This window comes from Stomoxys calcitrans, chromosome 3 (genome assembly GCF_963082655.1).
Source record: "Stomoxys calcitrans chromosome 3, idStoCalc2.1, whole genome shotgun sequence".
NCBI lineage: Eukaryota > Metazoa > Arthropoda > Insecta > Diptera > Muscidae > Stomoxys > Stomoxys calcitrans.
Genome location: NC_081554.1, coordinates 28,735,480 through 28,753,726, shown reverse-complemented (window position 1 = coordinate 28,753,726; position 18,247 = coordinate 28,735,480). Strand labels below are relative to the sequence as shown.

General features: G+C 38.5%; 2 protein-coding genes across 4 annotated transcripts in view; one reads left to right on the top strand and one right to left on the bottom strand.

The window, feature by feature from the left end:
- LOC106088855 (uncharacterized) overlaps positions 1 to 18,247 on the bottom strand; it is a 111,763-nt gene that overhangs the window by 53,435 nt on the left and 40,081 nt on the right. The window lies entirely within an intron of this gene.
- On the top strand, positions 10,856 to 13,167 carry LOC106088854 (uncharacterized). Of its 3 annotated transcripts, XM_059364714.1 has the most exons (6): positions 10,856 to 10,979; positions 11,099 to 11,200; positions 12,229 to 12,267; positions 12,788 to 12,826; positions 12,895 to 13,072; positions 13,136 to 13,167. In XM_059364714.1, the coding sequence occupies exons 1-5, from the start codon at positions 10,923 to 10,925 to the stop codon at positions 13,027 to 13,029; spliced, it is 372 nt and encodes a 123-aa protein (XP_059220697.1). In that variant the 5' UTR covers positions 10,856 to 10,922; the 3' UTR covers positions 13,030 to 13,072; positions 13,136 to 13,167. The 3 variants fall into 3 exon arrangements, with proteins under 3 accessions (XP_059220697.1, XP_059220698.1, XP_059220696.1); XM_059364715.1 differs by having other exon boundaries at positions 12,788 to 12,817; positions 12,895 to 13,167; XM_059364713.1 differs by having other exon boundaries at positions 12,895 to 13,167.

The following is an 18,247-nucleotide window of genomic DNA, read 5'->3' as shown; positions in this document are numbered from 1 at the left end:
GCGGATTTGACGTGGTTCTTATCCAGGAACCATGGGTGTGGCTACATGCAAAAAAATAAAAGGTTTGGGACTTTTTTTACGACAAACAAAATACTTTTATCACAAAGACTTTCTTTTATTGTAATGGTCCACTGTTTCTCTTCAACATATCAAACGTTGGCAATAAACGTAGCATTTTTAAACGTAACTAACTTTGTTTATTGCAAAGCAGCTTCGCCTACGGTAAAATAACCTTTCTATTGTTATAAAACCAAAACCTCTTTGCAAAAGTATTTCGATATCCGCAAATGATTAATAGTTTGCCGTACCAACAATTACTCTCTTATGTATATCCTAACAGAAAGAATGGGTGAGTTTTAGAGCGAATAGACCAGTGATGGGCAAAAATAATCACACTACTATACATTACGGTGTACGTACACAAAAAAATATTCCCAAGCAAGGCTAAGGGCTGGCACCTAACTGCAATTGTGTGCTCTTCACTGGTATAGACACATTCCCACAAACAACATGTTTCCCTTTTTTGTTTTGACTGAGGAAGAGTCGATATATTCAGCAGATCGGTCAAGTGCGGATAGTAAATAAGTGATAATTTTTAAAGTTTTGCCCTAGGAGCAAAAATGCTGGTGTGTCCAATGCCAAAAATCATTAGAGCAACAGACAAATGGCTGCCAGGTACAAGAAAACAAGACAAGAATTTCTAAGGAACATACATTTTTTAATGATATTAACGCATCAAAAATGTCTATCCCAAGTAGGCATTTATTTGTGCGAAAAGAACAACTCACATAAGTTACATTTTGTTTTATTTATAGCATAACGAATACAGTAGATCATAATAAAGGGTGATTTTTTTGAGGTTAGGATTTTCATGCATTAGTATTTGACAGATCACGTGGGATTTCAGACATGGTGTCAAAGAGAAAGATGCTCAGTATGCTTTGACATTTCATCATGAATAGACTTACTAACGAGCAACGCTTGCAAATCATTGAATTTTATTACCAAAATCAGTGTTCGGTTCGAAATGTGTTCATTCACCGTAACGTTGCGTCCAACAGCATCTTTGAAAAAATACGGTCCAATGATTCCACCAGCGTACAAACCACACCAAACAGTGCATTTTTCGGGATGCATGGGCAGTTCTTGAACGGCTTCTGGTTGCTCTTCACTCCAAATGCGGCAATTTTGCTTATTTACGTAGCCATTCAACCAGAAATGAGCCTCATCGCTGAACGGTGAATGAACACATTTCGAACCGAACACTGATTTTGGTAATAAAATTCAATGATTTGCAAGCGTTGCTCGTTAGTAAGTCTATTCATGATGAAATGTCAAAGCATACTGAGCATCTTTCTCTTTGACACCATGTCTGAAATCCCACGTGATCTGTCAAATACTAATGCATGAAAATCCTAACCTCAAAAAAATCACCCTTTGCAAAACCATAATGGAAGGCTTTTAATATAATTGTGTATCAAGTTGTGTTTGTGAAATAGTCAAGTGAGATCTACAATACATATAATTGCTAAAAATTTGAGTTTAAATTATGTTGCAACATTAACCCATTTCCGCTTGACCCGCGATTCCGTAGTTCGATTTTGATGAAATTTCCTATATTCATTATTAAGAGCATTTTTATTATTATAGGAATTTTTTAAATTTTTTTAAATTTTTTAAAAATTTTTTTTTTAACTTTTTGAAAACAAAATTCATATTCCTAACATTTTATTTAAAAATCGCACCAGCTGTCGATAGTAGTTGCCTTATCGCAAAAAAAAAATATTTTAATATAAAACCCATAAACTGCAACAAAACTCTAAAAAGATTTCCAGAAATCTCACTCATTAGAATTTTCAAAAAAAAAAAAATTTGTTTGATTTTTTTAACTATAACAAGTAAAAGCGTTCTAAGTTCGGCCGGGCCGAATCTTATATACCCTCCACCATCGATCGCATTTGTCGAGTTCTTTTCCCGGGATCTCTTCTTAGGCAAAAAAGGATATAAGAAAAGAGTTGCTCTGCTATTAAAACGATATCAAGATATGGTCCGGTTCGGACCACAATTAAATTATATGTTGGAGACCTGTGTAAAATGTCAGCCAATTCGTATAAGAATTGCGCCCATTGGGGCTCACGAAGTAAAATAGAGAGAACGATTTATATGGGATCTGTATCGGGCTATAGACCGATTCAGACCATAATAAACACGTTTGTTGATGGTCATGAGAGGATCCGTCGTACAAAATTTCAGGCATATCGGATAATAATTGCGACCTCTAGGGGTCAAGAAGTCAAGATCCCAGATCGGTTTATATGGCAACTATATCAGGTTATGAACCGATTTGAACCTTATTTGACACAGTTGTTGAAAGTAAAAATAAAATACGTCATGCAAAATTTCAGCCAAATCGGATAGGAATTGCGCCCTCTAGAAGCTCAAGAAGTCAAATCCCCAGATCTGTTTATATCACAGCTATATCAGGTTAAGGACCGATTTCAACCATACTTGGCACAGTTGTTGGATATCATAACGAAATACTTCGTGCAAAAATTCATTCAAATCGGATAAGAATTGTGCCCTCTAGAGGCTCAAGAAGTCAAGACCCAAGATCGGTTTATATGGCAGCTATATCAGGTTATGGACCGATTTAAGCCATACTTGGCATAGTTGTTGGGTATCATAACAAAAGACGTCGCTCGAAATTCCATTCCATTCGGATAAGAATTGCGCCCCCTAGAGACTCAAGAAGTCAAGACCCAAGATCGGTTTATATGGCAGCTATATAAGGTTATGCACCGATTTGAACCATACTTGGCACAGTTGTTGGATATAATAACAAAACACGTCGTGCAAAATTTCATTCCAATCGGATAACAATTGCGCACTCTAGAGGCTCAAGAAGTCAAGACCCAAGATCGGTTTATATGGCAGCTATATCAGGTTATGGACCGATTTGAACCATACTTGGCACAGTTGTTGGATATCATAACAAAACACGTCGTGCAAAATTTCATTCCAATCGGATAACAATTGCGCACTCTAGAGGCTCAAGAATTCAAGACCCAAGATCGGTTTATATGGCAGCTATATCAAAACATGGACCGATATGGCCCATTTACAATACCAACCGACCTACACTAATAAGAAGTATTTGTGCAAAATTTCAAGCGGCTAGCTTTACTTCTTCGGAAGTTAGCGTGCTTTCGACAGACAGACGGACGGACGGACAGACGGACGGACATGGCTAGATCGACATAAAATGTCACGAAGATCAAGAATATATATACTTTATGGGGTCTCAGACGAATATTTCGAGTAGTTACAAACAGAATGACGAAATTAGTATACCCCCCATCTTATGGTGGAGGGTATAAAAATTACTGACTTTTGAGAAGCCCACTTTGCCCCAAAACATGATCCTATCTGAGATTAAATATTTTTTCAATTTCATTAGTGTCACTCTCACTGCTTCATCTTTGATACAGTGGCCGATGTCACAGGCAGTATGGATTACACATTGCCTGCGTGAAAAAAGAAAGGTTATCCTACAACTGTAGTGCACGTTATGCACGAATGGCTAAGATATAATCTCTTAACGAATGTTGGCACTAATTTGTTTTTTAGGATTTGCTCAATGGGCAATGGAAGACAGGTGGTCACGAGTTGGCTGTGTCCATGCCAGATAATGTGTCCCATTAAGAACTTGAAGAGGTCTAACCTTTGCTGTTACTAGCTGGAGCAGAAGTCTTACTCAAGTCTCACGTGTCCGTTATGACTGGTCACTGTTTGATTGCAAAAACTAAAGGTTGCAAGTATCAATTTCTGCCCTCTGTGGGAACTTCGAGGAAAAGGAAACATCTTTTGTGTGCTTATCCTGAACTGTAAAGCTTAAGAAGTAAAACTTAAGGTTTTGTTCGAATCTTGGCGATATCATCGGAAAAGAATATTCAACTTTCCTTTCTCCTAATAAGCTTCTATGTACTACTTATTTGCCTTCAAAAATTTTGGTTTATTTATCCAGCTAGTCGACATTTTTGTTTCTTTTCAAGTAATGAGATGAATGGTCAGTTATTAATTCTTCTCAACTCAAACATAAAGTGAATGAACTTTGGATTTACATCATTGGAAAGTAAGGCTTAAGTGTTTACTATTTGATTAGTAATCAATTACGCCTTTTCTACAGACACTTTTATTCATTTCTCAATAATGGAAATAACAAAATCTGTATTATCTCTCCCTAAAACTTAGTCAGGCCACAGTTTGTTCTCATCTTTGTAAGCGCGTGTGCGAGAACATACATAAGCAGCCAGGGGAATAAATTCTGCCATATCAGGCCTTTTTTTAGATATTAATTTTTTTAGGTTTATCTGACAGTTCTATGAAGGCCATGTGTCTAATAAACCTGTTTCAAATCTACATTAAGTTTCGTGAATAAAGTCGTTAAATCTTTAAACTGAGGGTGAGAAGAGCAAAAGGCATCAAGTTCGGCCGGGCCGAACTTTGGTTACCCACCATCTCGGGTCACAATCCGATGAAAATTGGATAGCTTATGCACCCAAATTCGTCACGGGCATTGAGTGGTCTTATTAATATAAGTCACTGTTGAATTTTGTATTTAAAATTTCAAAAAATCGGGTAATAAATATAGCTTTTATGAGCTTCACACCCTTAACCGGCATATCGGTTTATATGGCAGCTATATCTAAATACTAAATCTGAACCATACTTAGGTCAGATGTCGGGAAGCTTAAAATAACCCACTGTTTCAAATTTCAGCGAAATTGGGCAATAAATAGAGCTTTTATGGGCTTCAGACCCTTTATCAGCAGATCGGTCTATATGGCAGCTATATCTAAATATAGTCCGATCTGAACTATATTTGGGTCAGATATCGGGAGGCTTAAAATTACCTACTGTTTCAAATTTCAGCCAAATTGGGCAATAAAAAAAGCTTTTATGGGCTTCTGACCCTTTATCGGCAGATCGGTCTATATGGGAGCTATATCTAAATATAGTCCGATCTGAACTATATTTATGTCAGATGTTGGTAGGTCTAAAACTACTCACTGTTTTAAATTTCAGCGAAGTTGGGCAATAAATAAAGCTTTTATGGGCTTTAGACCCTTTAACGGCAGATCGGTTTATATGACAGCTATATCTAAATATAGTCCGATCTGAACCATATTTGGGTCAGATATCGGGAGGCTTAAAATGACCTACTGTTTCAAAATTCAGCGAAATTGGGCAATAAAATATGCGTTTATGGGCTTCTGACCCTTTATCGGCAGATCGGTCTATATGGCAGCTATATATAAATATAGTCCGATCTGAACTATATTTATGTCAGATGTTGGTAGGTCTAAAACTACTCACTGTTTTAAATTTCAGCGAAGTTGGGCAATAAATAAAGCTTTTATGGGCTTCAGACCCTTTATCGGCAGATCGGTTTATATGGCAGCTATATCTAAATATAGTCCGATCTGAACCATGTTTGGGTCAGATATCGGGAGGATTAAAATGACCTACTGTTTCAATTTCAGCGAAATTGGGCAATTAAAAAGCGTTTATGGGCTTCTGACCCTTTATCGGCAGATCGGTCCATATGGCAGGTATATATAAATATAGTCCGATCTGAACTATATTTAGGTCTGATATTGGTAGGTCTAAAACTACTCACTGTTTCAAATTTCAGCGAAATCGGATAAAAAATAAAGCTTGTATGGGCCTCAGACCCTTTATCGGCAGATTGGTCTATATGGCAGCTATATATAAATATAGTCCGATCTGAACTTTATTTAGGTCAGATGGTAGGTCTTAAACTACTCACTGATACCTATATTGTCCAAATCGATAAACATATCTCTTTGGGGGTCTTTTGGGGTTCGGGCGGCCTCCAGGCACTTGCAACCAAATTTTGTATCCAACTTTTAAATACCTTTCACTGGATACCGAGATTGTTCCATGTACGCTTGGATGGACTTTGGGGGTGGGGCGTTCCCCCAGGTTATTTGATCCCAAATTTTTATATGAATATCGAGTTTTTGGGTTACCATAAGGGTGCAAAAAAAAAAAACAATTTAGCCCATTCGGCAACCCGACTAATGATGGGCTGTGACTTAGACCAAAGATGGTGAAGGTGAATGCGGCCAGGAGCACGCCACAGGGTGGGATTATTTCTGCACTGCTATGGATTCTTGAGGCTGAAGAGATTTTGTGGAGACTTTAGACCCTAGAGGTCAAGATATGCGCTTATGGTGACGACCTAGTTATTATAGCCACAGAAAAGATCCTGGACTCCCTGTCTGGGGTTCTGCAAACTGCCCTTGGGGCCACAGCTTCTTGGGCTACTGAGTGTTGTCTAGGGGTTAACGGTAGGTAGATTGAGTTAGTGTTTTCATGAGAAATTTGGAAGGTGCCTGAATTCAGACTGCCGAGGAAGCATTCAAAAACTTTGAGACTATCCAAATCGGCTAGATTTCTTGGGGTTATTCTGGATAGCTAGTTGAATTGGAGCTTGATATGATATGGATATCTTTCGCAGCTCTCTATTCATGTCAGAGGATCGTTGGCAGTAGATGGTCCTTCGTCCTAGATTGATGCACTGGCTGTAGTCGGCGGTGGTGCGTCTTGTTCTTGGTCCTGTTCTGACGGAGTACGCATCCCATGTGCGGAACCTGGATAATGTGAATAAGGTGGCTTTGAGATTTATAAGCGGGTCTAAGAGAACTACTGCCACTAGATCCTTAGTGGTGTTGCTCGGTATACAGTCTATACGTCAAGGATTTGGCCGAGAGGACACTGTTAAGCCTGTCACAGCGTAGTCAGTCTCGGAGTTTGTCGGCCAGACATACAGCTATGTTCCACGGGCTGACCTGCAAACTGACTACCTGTCACGAGTGGATATTGTGGACAGCAGGTTGTTGCATGTGTTAATACCTACCTTGGCAGAGTGGCAGCAAACGGCGGATCAGGCTTGGGGAATTTCAATATATTTACAGATGAATGCTCGGAACTACGATCGACAGCATTCCACACTTAATCCATGACTCATCATTGCATCTTAAAACCAGATGGATGCTCGGAACTACGATTGACAGCACTTCACACGTAATCCATGACTCATTATTGCATCTTAAAACCAGTGCGGAAGGGCAAAAATCGGGCGGACACCTTCCCTATAACTACAATACAATGTGGGAGCTACATACCATTCTGAACCGGGTCAGGCTTGCATGACTCATCATTGCATCTTAAAACCAGTAAGGAAGGGCAAAAATCGGGAGCTACATACCATTCTGAACCAATTTTGATGGACCTCGGCAAATGTTTTCCGAAGGGTTATTAAACAATCCATATCGAATTTCGAGCAAATATCTTCAAACTGTAATAACTACGGTTCACAAATGACTATATTATGGAAAATTACCCAATTGAACCAATTTCGAGCAAACTTCTCAGATAATGTGGTAGTCGTCAATGAAAAAGTTGTGCATAGTTTTGGCAAGATTGATCAAACAATGCGCTTGCAGTGGCTCTTGGAGTGAAAATCTGGCGATATACATATATGACAGCTATATCTAAATCTGGGCCGATTTCTGTGAATTTACCAGTAATGTCGCGAGTCTAAGAAAATCCCTCCTGCCAAATTTCGATAGAATCGGTTAAAAGATGAGCACTTAATTGCAATATTTCACAAAATCGAACGAACATATATATGGGAGCTACACCTAAATCTGAACCGACTTCCAGCAAACTTCTCAGATACTGTCGCAGTCGTCGACGGAAGCATTTTGCAAAAGTTTGACTAGATGGGTCTTGCGCTTTCTGTAACTCACGAAGTTAAAATTGGGCGATATATATATATATATATATATATATATATATATATATATATATATATATATATATATATATATATATATATATATATATATATATATATATATATAAAATTTCGAGAGAATCAGTTAAAAAGTCACCAATTTATTGCAATATTACTGCAAATCGGACGAACATATATATGGGAGCTATACCTAAATTTGAACCGATTTCGAGCAAACTTTATAGACAAGTCGCCAAGGAAAACGTTGTACGAAGTTTTGGGAAAATTGGTCAATAAATGCGATGGCAGTGGATCCAGGAGTGAAAATCGGGCGATATATATATGAGAGCTATATCTAAATCTGAACAGATTTCTATGAAACTAACCAGAAATGTCGAGAGTCAGAGGAAAATCCTTCGCGCCAAATTTCGAGAGAGTCGGTTAACAAATGAGCATTTTATTGCATTATTACTGCAAATACGGCGAACATATATATGGAAACTATATCCAAATCTGAACCGATTTTTTCCAATTTCAATAGGCTTCGTCTCTAGGCCGAAAAACATGACTGTGTCACTTTAAGACGATCGGATGAAAACTGCGACCCGTACATTGTACACAAATTAATATGGACAGACGGACAGACAGAGGGACAAAGCTAAATCGAATCAGAAAGTGATTCTGGGTCGATTGGTATACTTATCAATGGGTCTATCTCTCTTCCCTCTGGGTGTTACAAACAAATGCACTAAGTTATAATACATGTACCACAGTAATGGTACACGTATTACACCTAGAAGGAAGAGAGATAGACCGCTGGCCTATAATTACAGGTTATAGGCCGGCGGAGTCATTGGGCTGTACTTCTTCAGTGATGATCAAGACCGGTACGTTACTGTGAATGTGAATCGGTACCAATTCACATGATAATATAATACTTTTGGCCCCAATTGGATGATATGAACTTGGAGGACATGTAGTTCTAACAGTACGGCGACACCAGCAACACGGCGAATGCCACAATCAATTTATTGGAAATCAAGTTTGGAGAAGGTATTATCTTACGAAATGGCCCAGTCGATTGGCCGCCTCGGTCGTGCGATTTGACTTCAGTTGAGTTACCACTATGCTTTCAGAATTCTGACTAAACTCTGCTGAAGCTTGAAATGCCTTTAAGAGTATAGGGCTGTCATAAGCGATGTTGCAGTCGACAAAAGCATCTCTCTCTCTCTCTCTGATTGGTATTTTCCAGAATTTGGCGTAATCAGATTATGGATTTACCTGATATAAAGCCAAATTAAGAAGGCCTAATTATTTTGATGATTTTTGTTATACCCACCACCACAGGATATACCCTCATCCTAATCTAGTCATTTCGTTTGCAAATTGCAAATTTTGCCCATGAACATTCCACTAAGGAACAGGGGCAAACTTCTCACATATCAATGAGTGCAGTCCGATTCAAGTTTTAAGCTCAATGATAAGGGGCCTCCTTTTTATAGCCGAGTCCGAACGGCATGCCGCAGTGTGACACCTCTTTCGAGAGAAGTTTTACATGGCATAGTACCTCACAAATGTTGCCAGCATTAGGAGGGGAAAACCACCGTTGAAAATTTTTTCTGATGGTCTCGCCAGGATTCGAATCCAGGCGTTCAGCGTCATAGGCGGACATGCTAACCTCTGCGCTACGGTGGCCTCCGTTCCTTGTTCGGTTTGTAACAACTCGAAATATTCGTTAAGACCCATAAAGTATATGTATTCTTGATCTTGGTCTCGACGTTCTGAGTCGATCTAGCCAAGTATCTGTGCAAAATTCAAGCGGCTATCTTTACGTGTTTGACCGCTATCGTGATTTCGACAGACGGAAGGACGGACATACCTTCCGTCTTTCGAAATCACGAAAGCGGTCGAACACGTAAAGCTACCCACTTGAAATTTTGCACAGATACTTAGTATTGATCAAGGTTATTAGGGATTGCAAATGGGCCACATCGGTTCAGATTTAGATATAGCTTCCATATAAACCGATCACCCGATTTGACTTCTTGAGCCCTTACAAGCCGCAATTGTTGTCCGATTTGGCTTAAATTTTTGCAGATGGTGTTCTGTTATGACTTCTAACTACTGTGTCAAATACGATACGAATCTGTCTATAACCTGATATAACTCCCATATAAACCGATCTCCCGATTTGACTTCTTGAGCCCTTAGAAGCCTCATTTTTTGTCCGATTTGGCTGAAATTTTGCATGCGGTGTTCTATTACGACTTTCAATAACTGTGCCAAGTACGATCCAAATCAGTCTATAACCTGATATAGCTCCCTTATAAACCGGTCTCTTGGTTCCTAGAAACTTTAATTTTTGCTGGTTTGCCAGAAGTTTGGTATGTAGAATAAAAGTATGCCCTTTAACTAAATTTAGTTATAGAAACTAAATTTTAAGCAGAATTCATGGTGGTGGGTTCCCAAGATTCGGCCCGGCCTCACTTTTTGTTTTGTTTTTTACTAATGCAAACTTGCCCATGAACATTCCATTAAGGAACAGGGTCAAACTTTCACACTAAGGTCTTATAAATTTTCTCTTCCTCATTTGGAATAAACGGTTTTCCTCTCTCCTTATCTCCCGATATCTGTTCTTACCATGTGACGTTACTACTAATTCGTTAATTTGAATAGGCCTATCGTTCAAAGGCCCTCCTAACTCCGCCCCTGGACAAATATTTAATCAAAACTACTTAATGATCAATGCGTCAACGATTGGTGATACTGGGAATCATATGTCAATTCAAATTGAATCTCCACGAACCACTTGCTGTATACAAAGTTCAAAGGTTATCACTGATACTTTCATTCTCGCAATGTGCTCTCTCTCTCTCTCTCTTTGAGCGATGATAGTGGTGGTTCTCAATGACACCAAGTATGGTTGTCGGTCTGCTTTCATACACCACTACACACAAACACTGGTAGAGGCCATTACCACTACACTACAGTCTGCATCTTTTGTACATAAAAGTCCAAGTCATTCTAAAAATTCGTTCATAGTTAGTTCAACTTTGGTACTAAACTAATCCCATCCAGAAGGAACTAGGAAAAAACAATGGCTGGTGCTTTGAAATACGTGTTTGTTGCTGTAGCTGTTATCTGCTACATGCAGGTAGGTTTCAATCTGCAAAAAACACTGAATAATCCTGCTTGGAGAAAATTAAATAGATAAAAAGAAAATATCCTTGATATGGTGCTTTAAGTGTTTCTATGTTTTTTGAATTTTTGCAGTCCGCTGAGATGGCTCGCTTGCCACGCAATACAGCCAACAGTGGTAATGAACCTGCCCTCCCCGCTAACATTTTCGAAGCTTTCACCAAGCCTGAATTCTGGGTAAGTAAAATCCATTGCAAAAAAAGAATCAACTAGAGAATGAAGAATAGAGATAAAAATCTTTGAGTGAAAATAATGACAAAAAGGTTTGAATTGTGTTAATGATCAATAGTTGAAGAGAAAAGAAAAACTGTTAACAGTTATGGAGAATGTGCTGAGGATAAGAAAATAAAATTTCTCACATCTCCTGGATTGCAGTAAAGACGTCGACGCGGACACTCCAAAACTAGTTCCTGATGACTGTGTAGTATGTTTACCGCCTAATCAGAATGTACACCTCATGTCATGTAGTAACAGCCACCCAATTGAAGAACAGCAAGGCAGCAGGTGCCGATAGGTTGACAGCTGAACTATTTAAGACACCCTAGTGAGGCATATCTGGCTAGAACAACATAATCACTATGATTGGAATCGAAGCATTTTATGTCTGTACACTCAAAGTCGACATGACTGTATATTCCAACTTTAGATGAATAAGTCTTTCCATCGCATATTGTGTAAAATGTGAGCTAAATTTTAATCTAAGGTCAACGATATAATTCAGCTTTATCTGAGCCTAGTAAATATACCATTGACATAATATTTACCCTAAGCTAAAACCTGGACGTTCAACGTGTATCAAACTATATCTGAGTTTAGTATCCTTTCAAAATGGCGTTAGCTGGCAAACATTCCTCATTTAAGATTGAAATGAACTTCTCTGAACCGTTCAATACCAAACCATGCTTCGGACTGGGTGATGGCTTCCCATACCATCTCCAAAATTGTACCATCCAGTTCCTTCATGGAATGCTTATGGGCAAATTTACATTTTTGCTTATGTGTATATGTGTTATCCGATATACACTTTTATTTCTGAAGGGTATATCGAATAAAAAATTTTGGTTCGATCTTTAAAAAATTTTGCAAAATTTGTTTCATATGACGGCTCATTACGTGTGCAAAAAATTTGTCTAAAACGATATATATATGCTCTTGTTGTCAATAGCTGAGTTTTCTAATATTTTTTATTTGTTCTCTATTTTTAGAATGCCTTGAGCGCCAACATCTCGGAAGCCTTCACTGAGGTAAATTCAAAAAATTCTTATTTATAATTTTAAAATTTGTATTACTTTATAAAAATGTCTTTAAAAATCAAACTCTATTGAACAATCAGTATAAAGGTGGCCAATTAGTAATTTTCGTAGTAAGATCTATGGGTTGCCCAAAAAGTAATTGCGGATTTTTCATATAGTCGGCGTTGACAAATTTCACATTTCACAGCTTGTGACTCTGTAATTGTATTCTTTCTTCTGTCAGTTATCAGCTGTTACTTTTAGCTTGCTTTAGAAAAAAAGTGTAAAAAGAATATTTTTGATTAAAGTTCATTCTAAGTTTTATTAAAAATGCATTTACTATCTTTTAAAAAATCCGCAATTACTTTTTGGGCAACCCTAATTAAAGATATGACATTTGTCCTCCATTGTTATTGCATAAATGATTTTCCAATTTTAACCGCTACCATTCGCCTCTTTCAACACTCTATTTCAAAAAATGAAACTCCATTTAATAATTTTTGTTTTTTTTTATTTCCACTTTTTTTTGTAGGATAACTTGAAGAAATACGGCATCCACCCGGTAACCTTAGTAATTTACCTCAAACCTTAACCGCTTGACTTAAAATATTTATTCCTTTCTTCTTTCTTTTTCTATAGAATGATGTTAAGGAAGGTTTTTCCAAAGTACAAGAAAATTTGCAAAGCGGCCTTGCTGAACTCCAAAAGAACGTCAACGGTTTGATGGAGCAACAACACCCCGCCGAAGCTAAGCCCAAGAAGACCAAGAAGTAAAGTGTCCTTCCAAAAGGCTTCAATGATGCTGTTCTAATTCTAAGTTAATATTTTAGTTGTTTTCCTAGTTCATTTCTTGTTGAATGTTTTGTCTACTTTTTTCTAGTTTAAGAATAACCATTTCTTTCAAAAAGTTGATCACTTTGATTATGAATTGCCGACAAAAAAAAACCAAATTAAATAAAACAAATATCTTTAAGTGAGGGTTAATAAAAATGAGGACATTTTCATTTACAAGGATTTAAGGAAAGGCAAAAATTTGATGCGATGATTTGTGTCCTTTGGTTTAAATAGATGACTGATCATCTTACACTTGGAGACAGAGATCATTTGTCCAAAGCTTTTAGCAGATCGCTGCTTTTGGCCTTATACTAACTATAGCTTGATAATATACAGTGACATCTGCAGGGAGCACATTTTGAAATGGGTGGTGAAGTGGTTAGCCAGATAAATATTGGGTTACCCAAAAAGTAATTGGGGATTTTTCGTATATATATTTGATTAAAGTTCATTCTAAGTTTTATTAAAAATGCATTTACTTTCTTTTAAAAAATCCGCAATTACTTTTTGGGCAACCCAATAGTAAACTTTCTGTTCGTCTTGAGACCATTCATTCCAAATTTCTAAAACTTAAGGTGGTCTTATTGAATTCTTATACTATAAAAACTGATTGATGCGCCGATTCAGTAACCCCTGAATATTCTGAAGAAATAACAAGTAAGAGCGTGCTAAGTTCGGCCGGGCCGAATCTTATATACCCTCCACCATGGATCGCAACTGTAGAGTTCTTTGCGCAGTATCTCTTTTTAGGCAAAGAAGGATATAAGAAAAAATTTGCTCTGTTATTAGAGCGATATTAAGATATGGTCCGGTTTGGACCACAATTAAATTATATGTTGGAGACCTGTGTAAAATGTCAGCCAATTCGAATAAGAATTGCGCCCGTTGGCGGCTTAAGAAGTAAAATAGTGAGATCGATTTATATGGGAGCTGTATCAGGCTATAGACCGATTCAGACCATAATAAACACTTATGTTGATGGTCATGAGAGCATCCGTCGTACAAAATTTCAGCCAAATCGGATAATAATTGCGACCTCTACAGGCTCAAGAAGTCAAGACCCAAGATCGGTTTATATGGCAGCTATATCAGGTTATGGACCGATTTAAACCATACTTGGCACAGTTGTTGGGTATCATAACAAAACACGTCGTGCGAAATTCCATTCCATTCGGATTAGAATTGCGCCCTCTAGAGGCTCAAGAAGTCAAGACCCAAGATCGGTTTATATGGCAGCTATATCAGGTTATGAACCAATTTGAACCATATTTGGCACAGTTGTTGGATATCATAACAAAACACGTCGTGCAAAATTTCATTCTGATCGGATAAGAATTGCGCACGCTAGAGGCTCAAGAAGTCAAGACCCAAGATCGGCTTATATGGCAGCTATATCAGGTTATAAACCGATTTGAACTATACTTGGCGCAGTTGTTGGATATCATAACAAAACACGTCGTGCAAAATTTCATTCCAATCGGATAAGAATTGCGCACTCTAGAGGCTCAAGAAGTCAAGACCCAAGATCGGTTTATATGGCAGCTATATCAAAACATGGACCGATATGGCCCATTTACAATACCAACCGACCTACTCTAATAAGAAGTATTTGTGCAAAATTTCAAGCGGCTAGCTTTATTCCTTCGGAAGTTAGCGTGCTTTCGACAGACAGACGGACGGACGGACGGACGGACGGACAGACGGACGGACGGACGGACAGACGGACGGACATGGCTAGATCGACATAAAATGTCACGACGATCAAGAATATATATACTTTATGGGGTCTCAGACGAATATTTCGAGTAGTTACAAACAGAATGACGAAATTAGTATACCCCCCATCTTATGGTGGAGGGTATAAAAAAGAAAAGGAAAGCAGTTTTCCCTAATATTCTCATTGACAAATATATTAGAAAAGTACAAGGCCACAACTCCTCTTTACAAGAATACTTGTAATACCTCCTTTGGTAAAGGCTTCACAACAATACCTAAAGGTGACGCATTGTATTGTGACATGGTGTAAAAAATGGGTTTGGCTTTAAATTTATGGTTCGTCGGTGACAAAGACACCTTGTCTCCTGACTTACTTTGGTGGATGAGAGGAAAGCCACAATTTGTGCCCTCACTCCGACAAATATGAATATTCCAAAATTATGTGGCCTAATCTAGACCTGAAGAGATCTACCGCTTTGCTGTCACTGGCTTTAACAGACGTCTCAGTCGTCTCAGACGTCTTTAACAGACGTCTCAGCTGACTGACTGAAGATGGCCAGTAATGACTTTTGCAGAAACAAGGAAGAAGAGTCCATAGAACATCCCCTGTGTGTGTGCCCCACTTTAGGTTCTCATTTCATGTTTACTACAAAGCATCTTCCTTCTCCTGTTCCTGTGATTTCCGTCTTGACAGGTGACTGTCTGATCGGAAAACATGCTTACAGACTGAAGATTGCCAGTAATGACTTTTGCAGAAAGTGTGAGGACGTCAAGGAAGAAGAGTCCATAGAACAACGCCTCTGTGTGTGTGTCCCATTTTAGGTTCTCATTTCATGTTTACTACGAGGCATCATCCTTCTGCTGTTCCTGTGGTTTCACAATGGACGAAAACGTCTGAGTGAGTCTGATGGCTGACTGGCTCTTCAATATAACTTAACCTATATCTACATTTGAGGGCCACCGTAGCGCTGAGGTTAGCATGCCCGCCTATGACGCTAAACGCCTGGGTTCGAATCCTGGCGAGACTATTAGAAAAAATTTTCAGCTGTGGCGTTCCCCTCCTAATGCTGGCATTATTTGTGAGGTAATATGCCATGTAAAACTTCTATCCAAAGAGGTGTCGCACTGCGGTACGCCCTTCGGACTCGGCTATAAAAAGGAGGCCCCTTATCGTTGAGCTTAAACTTGAATCGGACTGCACTCATTAATATTTGAGAAGTTTGCCCCTATTCCTTAGTGGAATGTTCATTTGCAATATCTATTCATCGGTGAAAACTGAGAAAGGGAAAGACGTGCTTGTGAGCAAATCGAGATGACTTTGATGAAAGCAAAACTTCCTGTAGAATTAATGAAGAAAATCTTATGCAGATGGTGGGCTTAGGATATGAAGATAATGGCGTCGTTGATGATTTTCCAAAACCAGCAAAAAATAATTTTGAGAAAGATTTGGCAGCGCAAAAAATTTTTCGGAATGCCGATGTGACCAACTTTAGGTCACATCGGTCAAATAGCTTTAGTGGTGTCACGGTCAAATAGCTTTAGCGGTTTCAGAGATATGGGTCGCCAAGTCCCCAAAGTTGCCGAATAGCCAAAAAAATTGAGATTTTCAGAACTTTGAGGCCCAAGAAGCACGTGTAAACATCTTCCAATTGTGCTGAAATTTCAGGAATCTTAAAATCTAAAAATTAAGAGCGTGCTAAGTTCGACCAAGCCGAATTTTATATACCCTCCACGATTGATCGCATATGTCGAGTTCTTTGCGCGTCAAGATGCATGATCGGTTTATAGTGGCAGCTATATCAGGTTATGAACCGATTTGAACCATACTTAGCACATTTGTTGGAAGTCATAACAAAACACTTTATGCGAAATTTCAGCCAAGTCGGAAAAGAATTGCACCCTCTAGAGATCTAAGTAGTCTAGATCCCAGATCGGTTTATATGGCAGCTATATCAGGTTATGTACCGATATGAACCATGCTGAACACAGTTTTGGGAAGTCATAGCAGAACATCTGATGCAAAATTTATTCGATTCGGATAAGAATTACGCCCTCTAGAGACCTAAGTAGTCAAGATCCCAAATCGGTCTATATGGCAGCTATATCAGGTTATATACCAATTTGAACCATACTAAGCACAGTTGTTGGAAGTCACAACAGAACATCTGAAGTAAAATTTAAGCCAAATCGGATAAAAATTGCGCCCTCTATTGGCTCAGTAAGTCAAGATCCAAGATCGGTTTATGTGGCTGCTATATCAGGTTATGAACCGATTTAGACCATACTTAGCACATTTGTTTGAAGTCACAACAAAACACATGCGACTTTCAGCCAAATCGGGGAAGAATTGCGCCCTCCAGATGCTCAAGAAATCAAGACCCATGATCGGTTAAAAGGGCAGCTATTCGTTGCCAAAAAAGTAATTGCGGATTTTTTAAAAGAAAGTAAATGCATTTTTCATAAAACTAAGAATGAACTTTAATCAAATATACTTTTTTACACTTTTTTTCTAAAGCAAGCTAAAAGTAACAGCTGATAACTGACAGAAGAAAGAATGCAATTACAGAGTAACAAGCTGTGAAAAAATTTGTCAACGCCGACCATATGAAAAATCCGCAATTACTTTTTGGGCAACCCAATATATCAGGTTATAAACCGATTTAGACCACACTTCGCAAAGTTGTTGGAAGTGATAACACCGCGTGCATAATTTCTGCCAAATCTGATAAGTATTGCGCCCTCTAGACTGTCAAGAAGTCAAGACCCAAGATCGGTTTATATTTCAGCAATGTTAAAACTTTGACCGAGTTAGCTCATTTACAATCTCAACCGCCCTTTTACTCCTAAGATATATTTGCGCAAAATTTCATGTGTCTAGCTTTACTCCTTCGAAAGTTTGCGCATAGACCCACAAAAAAAAAGTCTGAAGGCATTAAAACGCACCACCTAAGCGTCCAATTAACCGTTAACGAAAGTGAAATAAATGTTCACTCTCAATAAGTCCATTGATACGCGTACTTTGTGGCATGTGGCACCGTTTTGTTCAAACCACATGTCATTCAAGTCAAGTTCTTGCAATTTGAGCAAAAAAAAGTGGGATAAAATCTCATGATAGCGTTCACCATTCACAGTTACGGTACGATTCGCATCGTTTTTGAAGAAGAACGGTCCAATGATGCCACCAGCCCATAAACCGCACCAAACTGTGACTTTTTATACCCTCCACCATAGGATGGGGGGTATACTAATTTCGTCATTCTGTTTGTAACTACTCGAAATATTCGTCTGAGACCCCATAAAGTATATATATTCTTGATCGTCGCGACATTTTATGTCGATCTAGCCATGTCCGTCCGTCCGTCTGTCTGTCGAAAGCACGCTAACTTCCGAAGGAGTAAAGCTAACCACTTGAAATTTTTCACAAATACTTCTTATCAGTGTA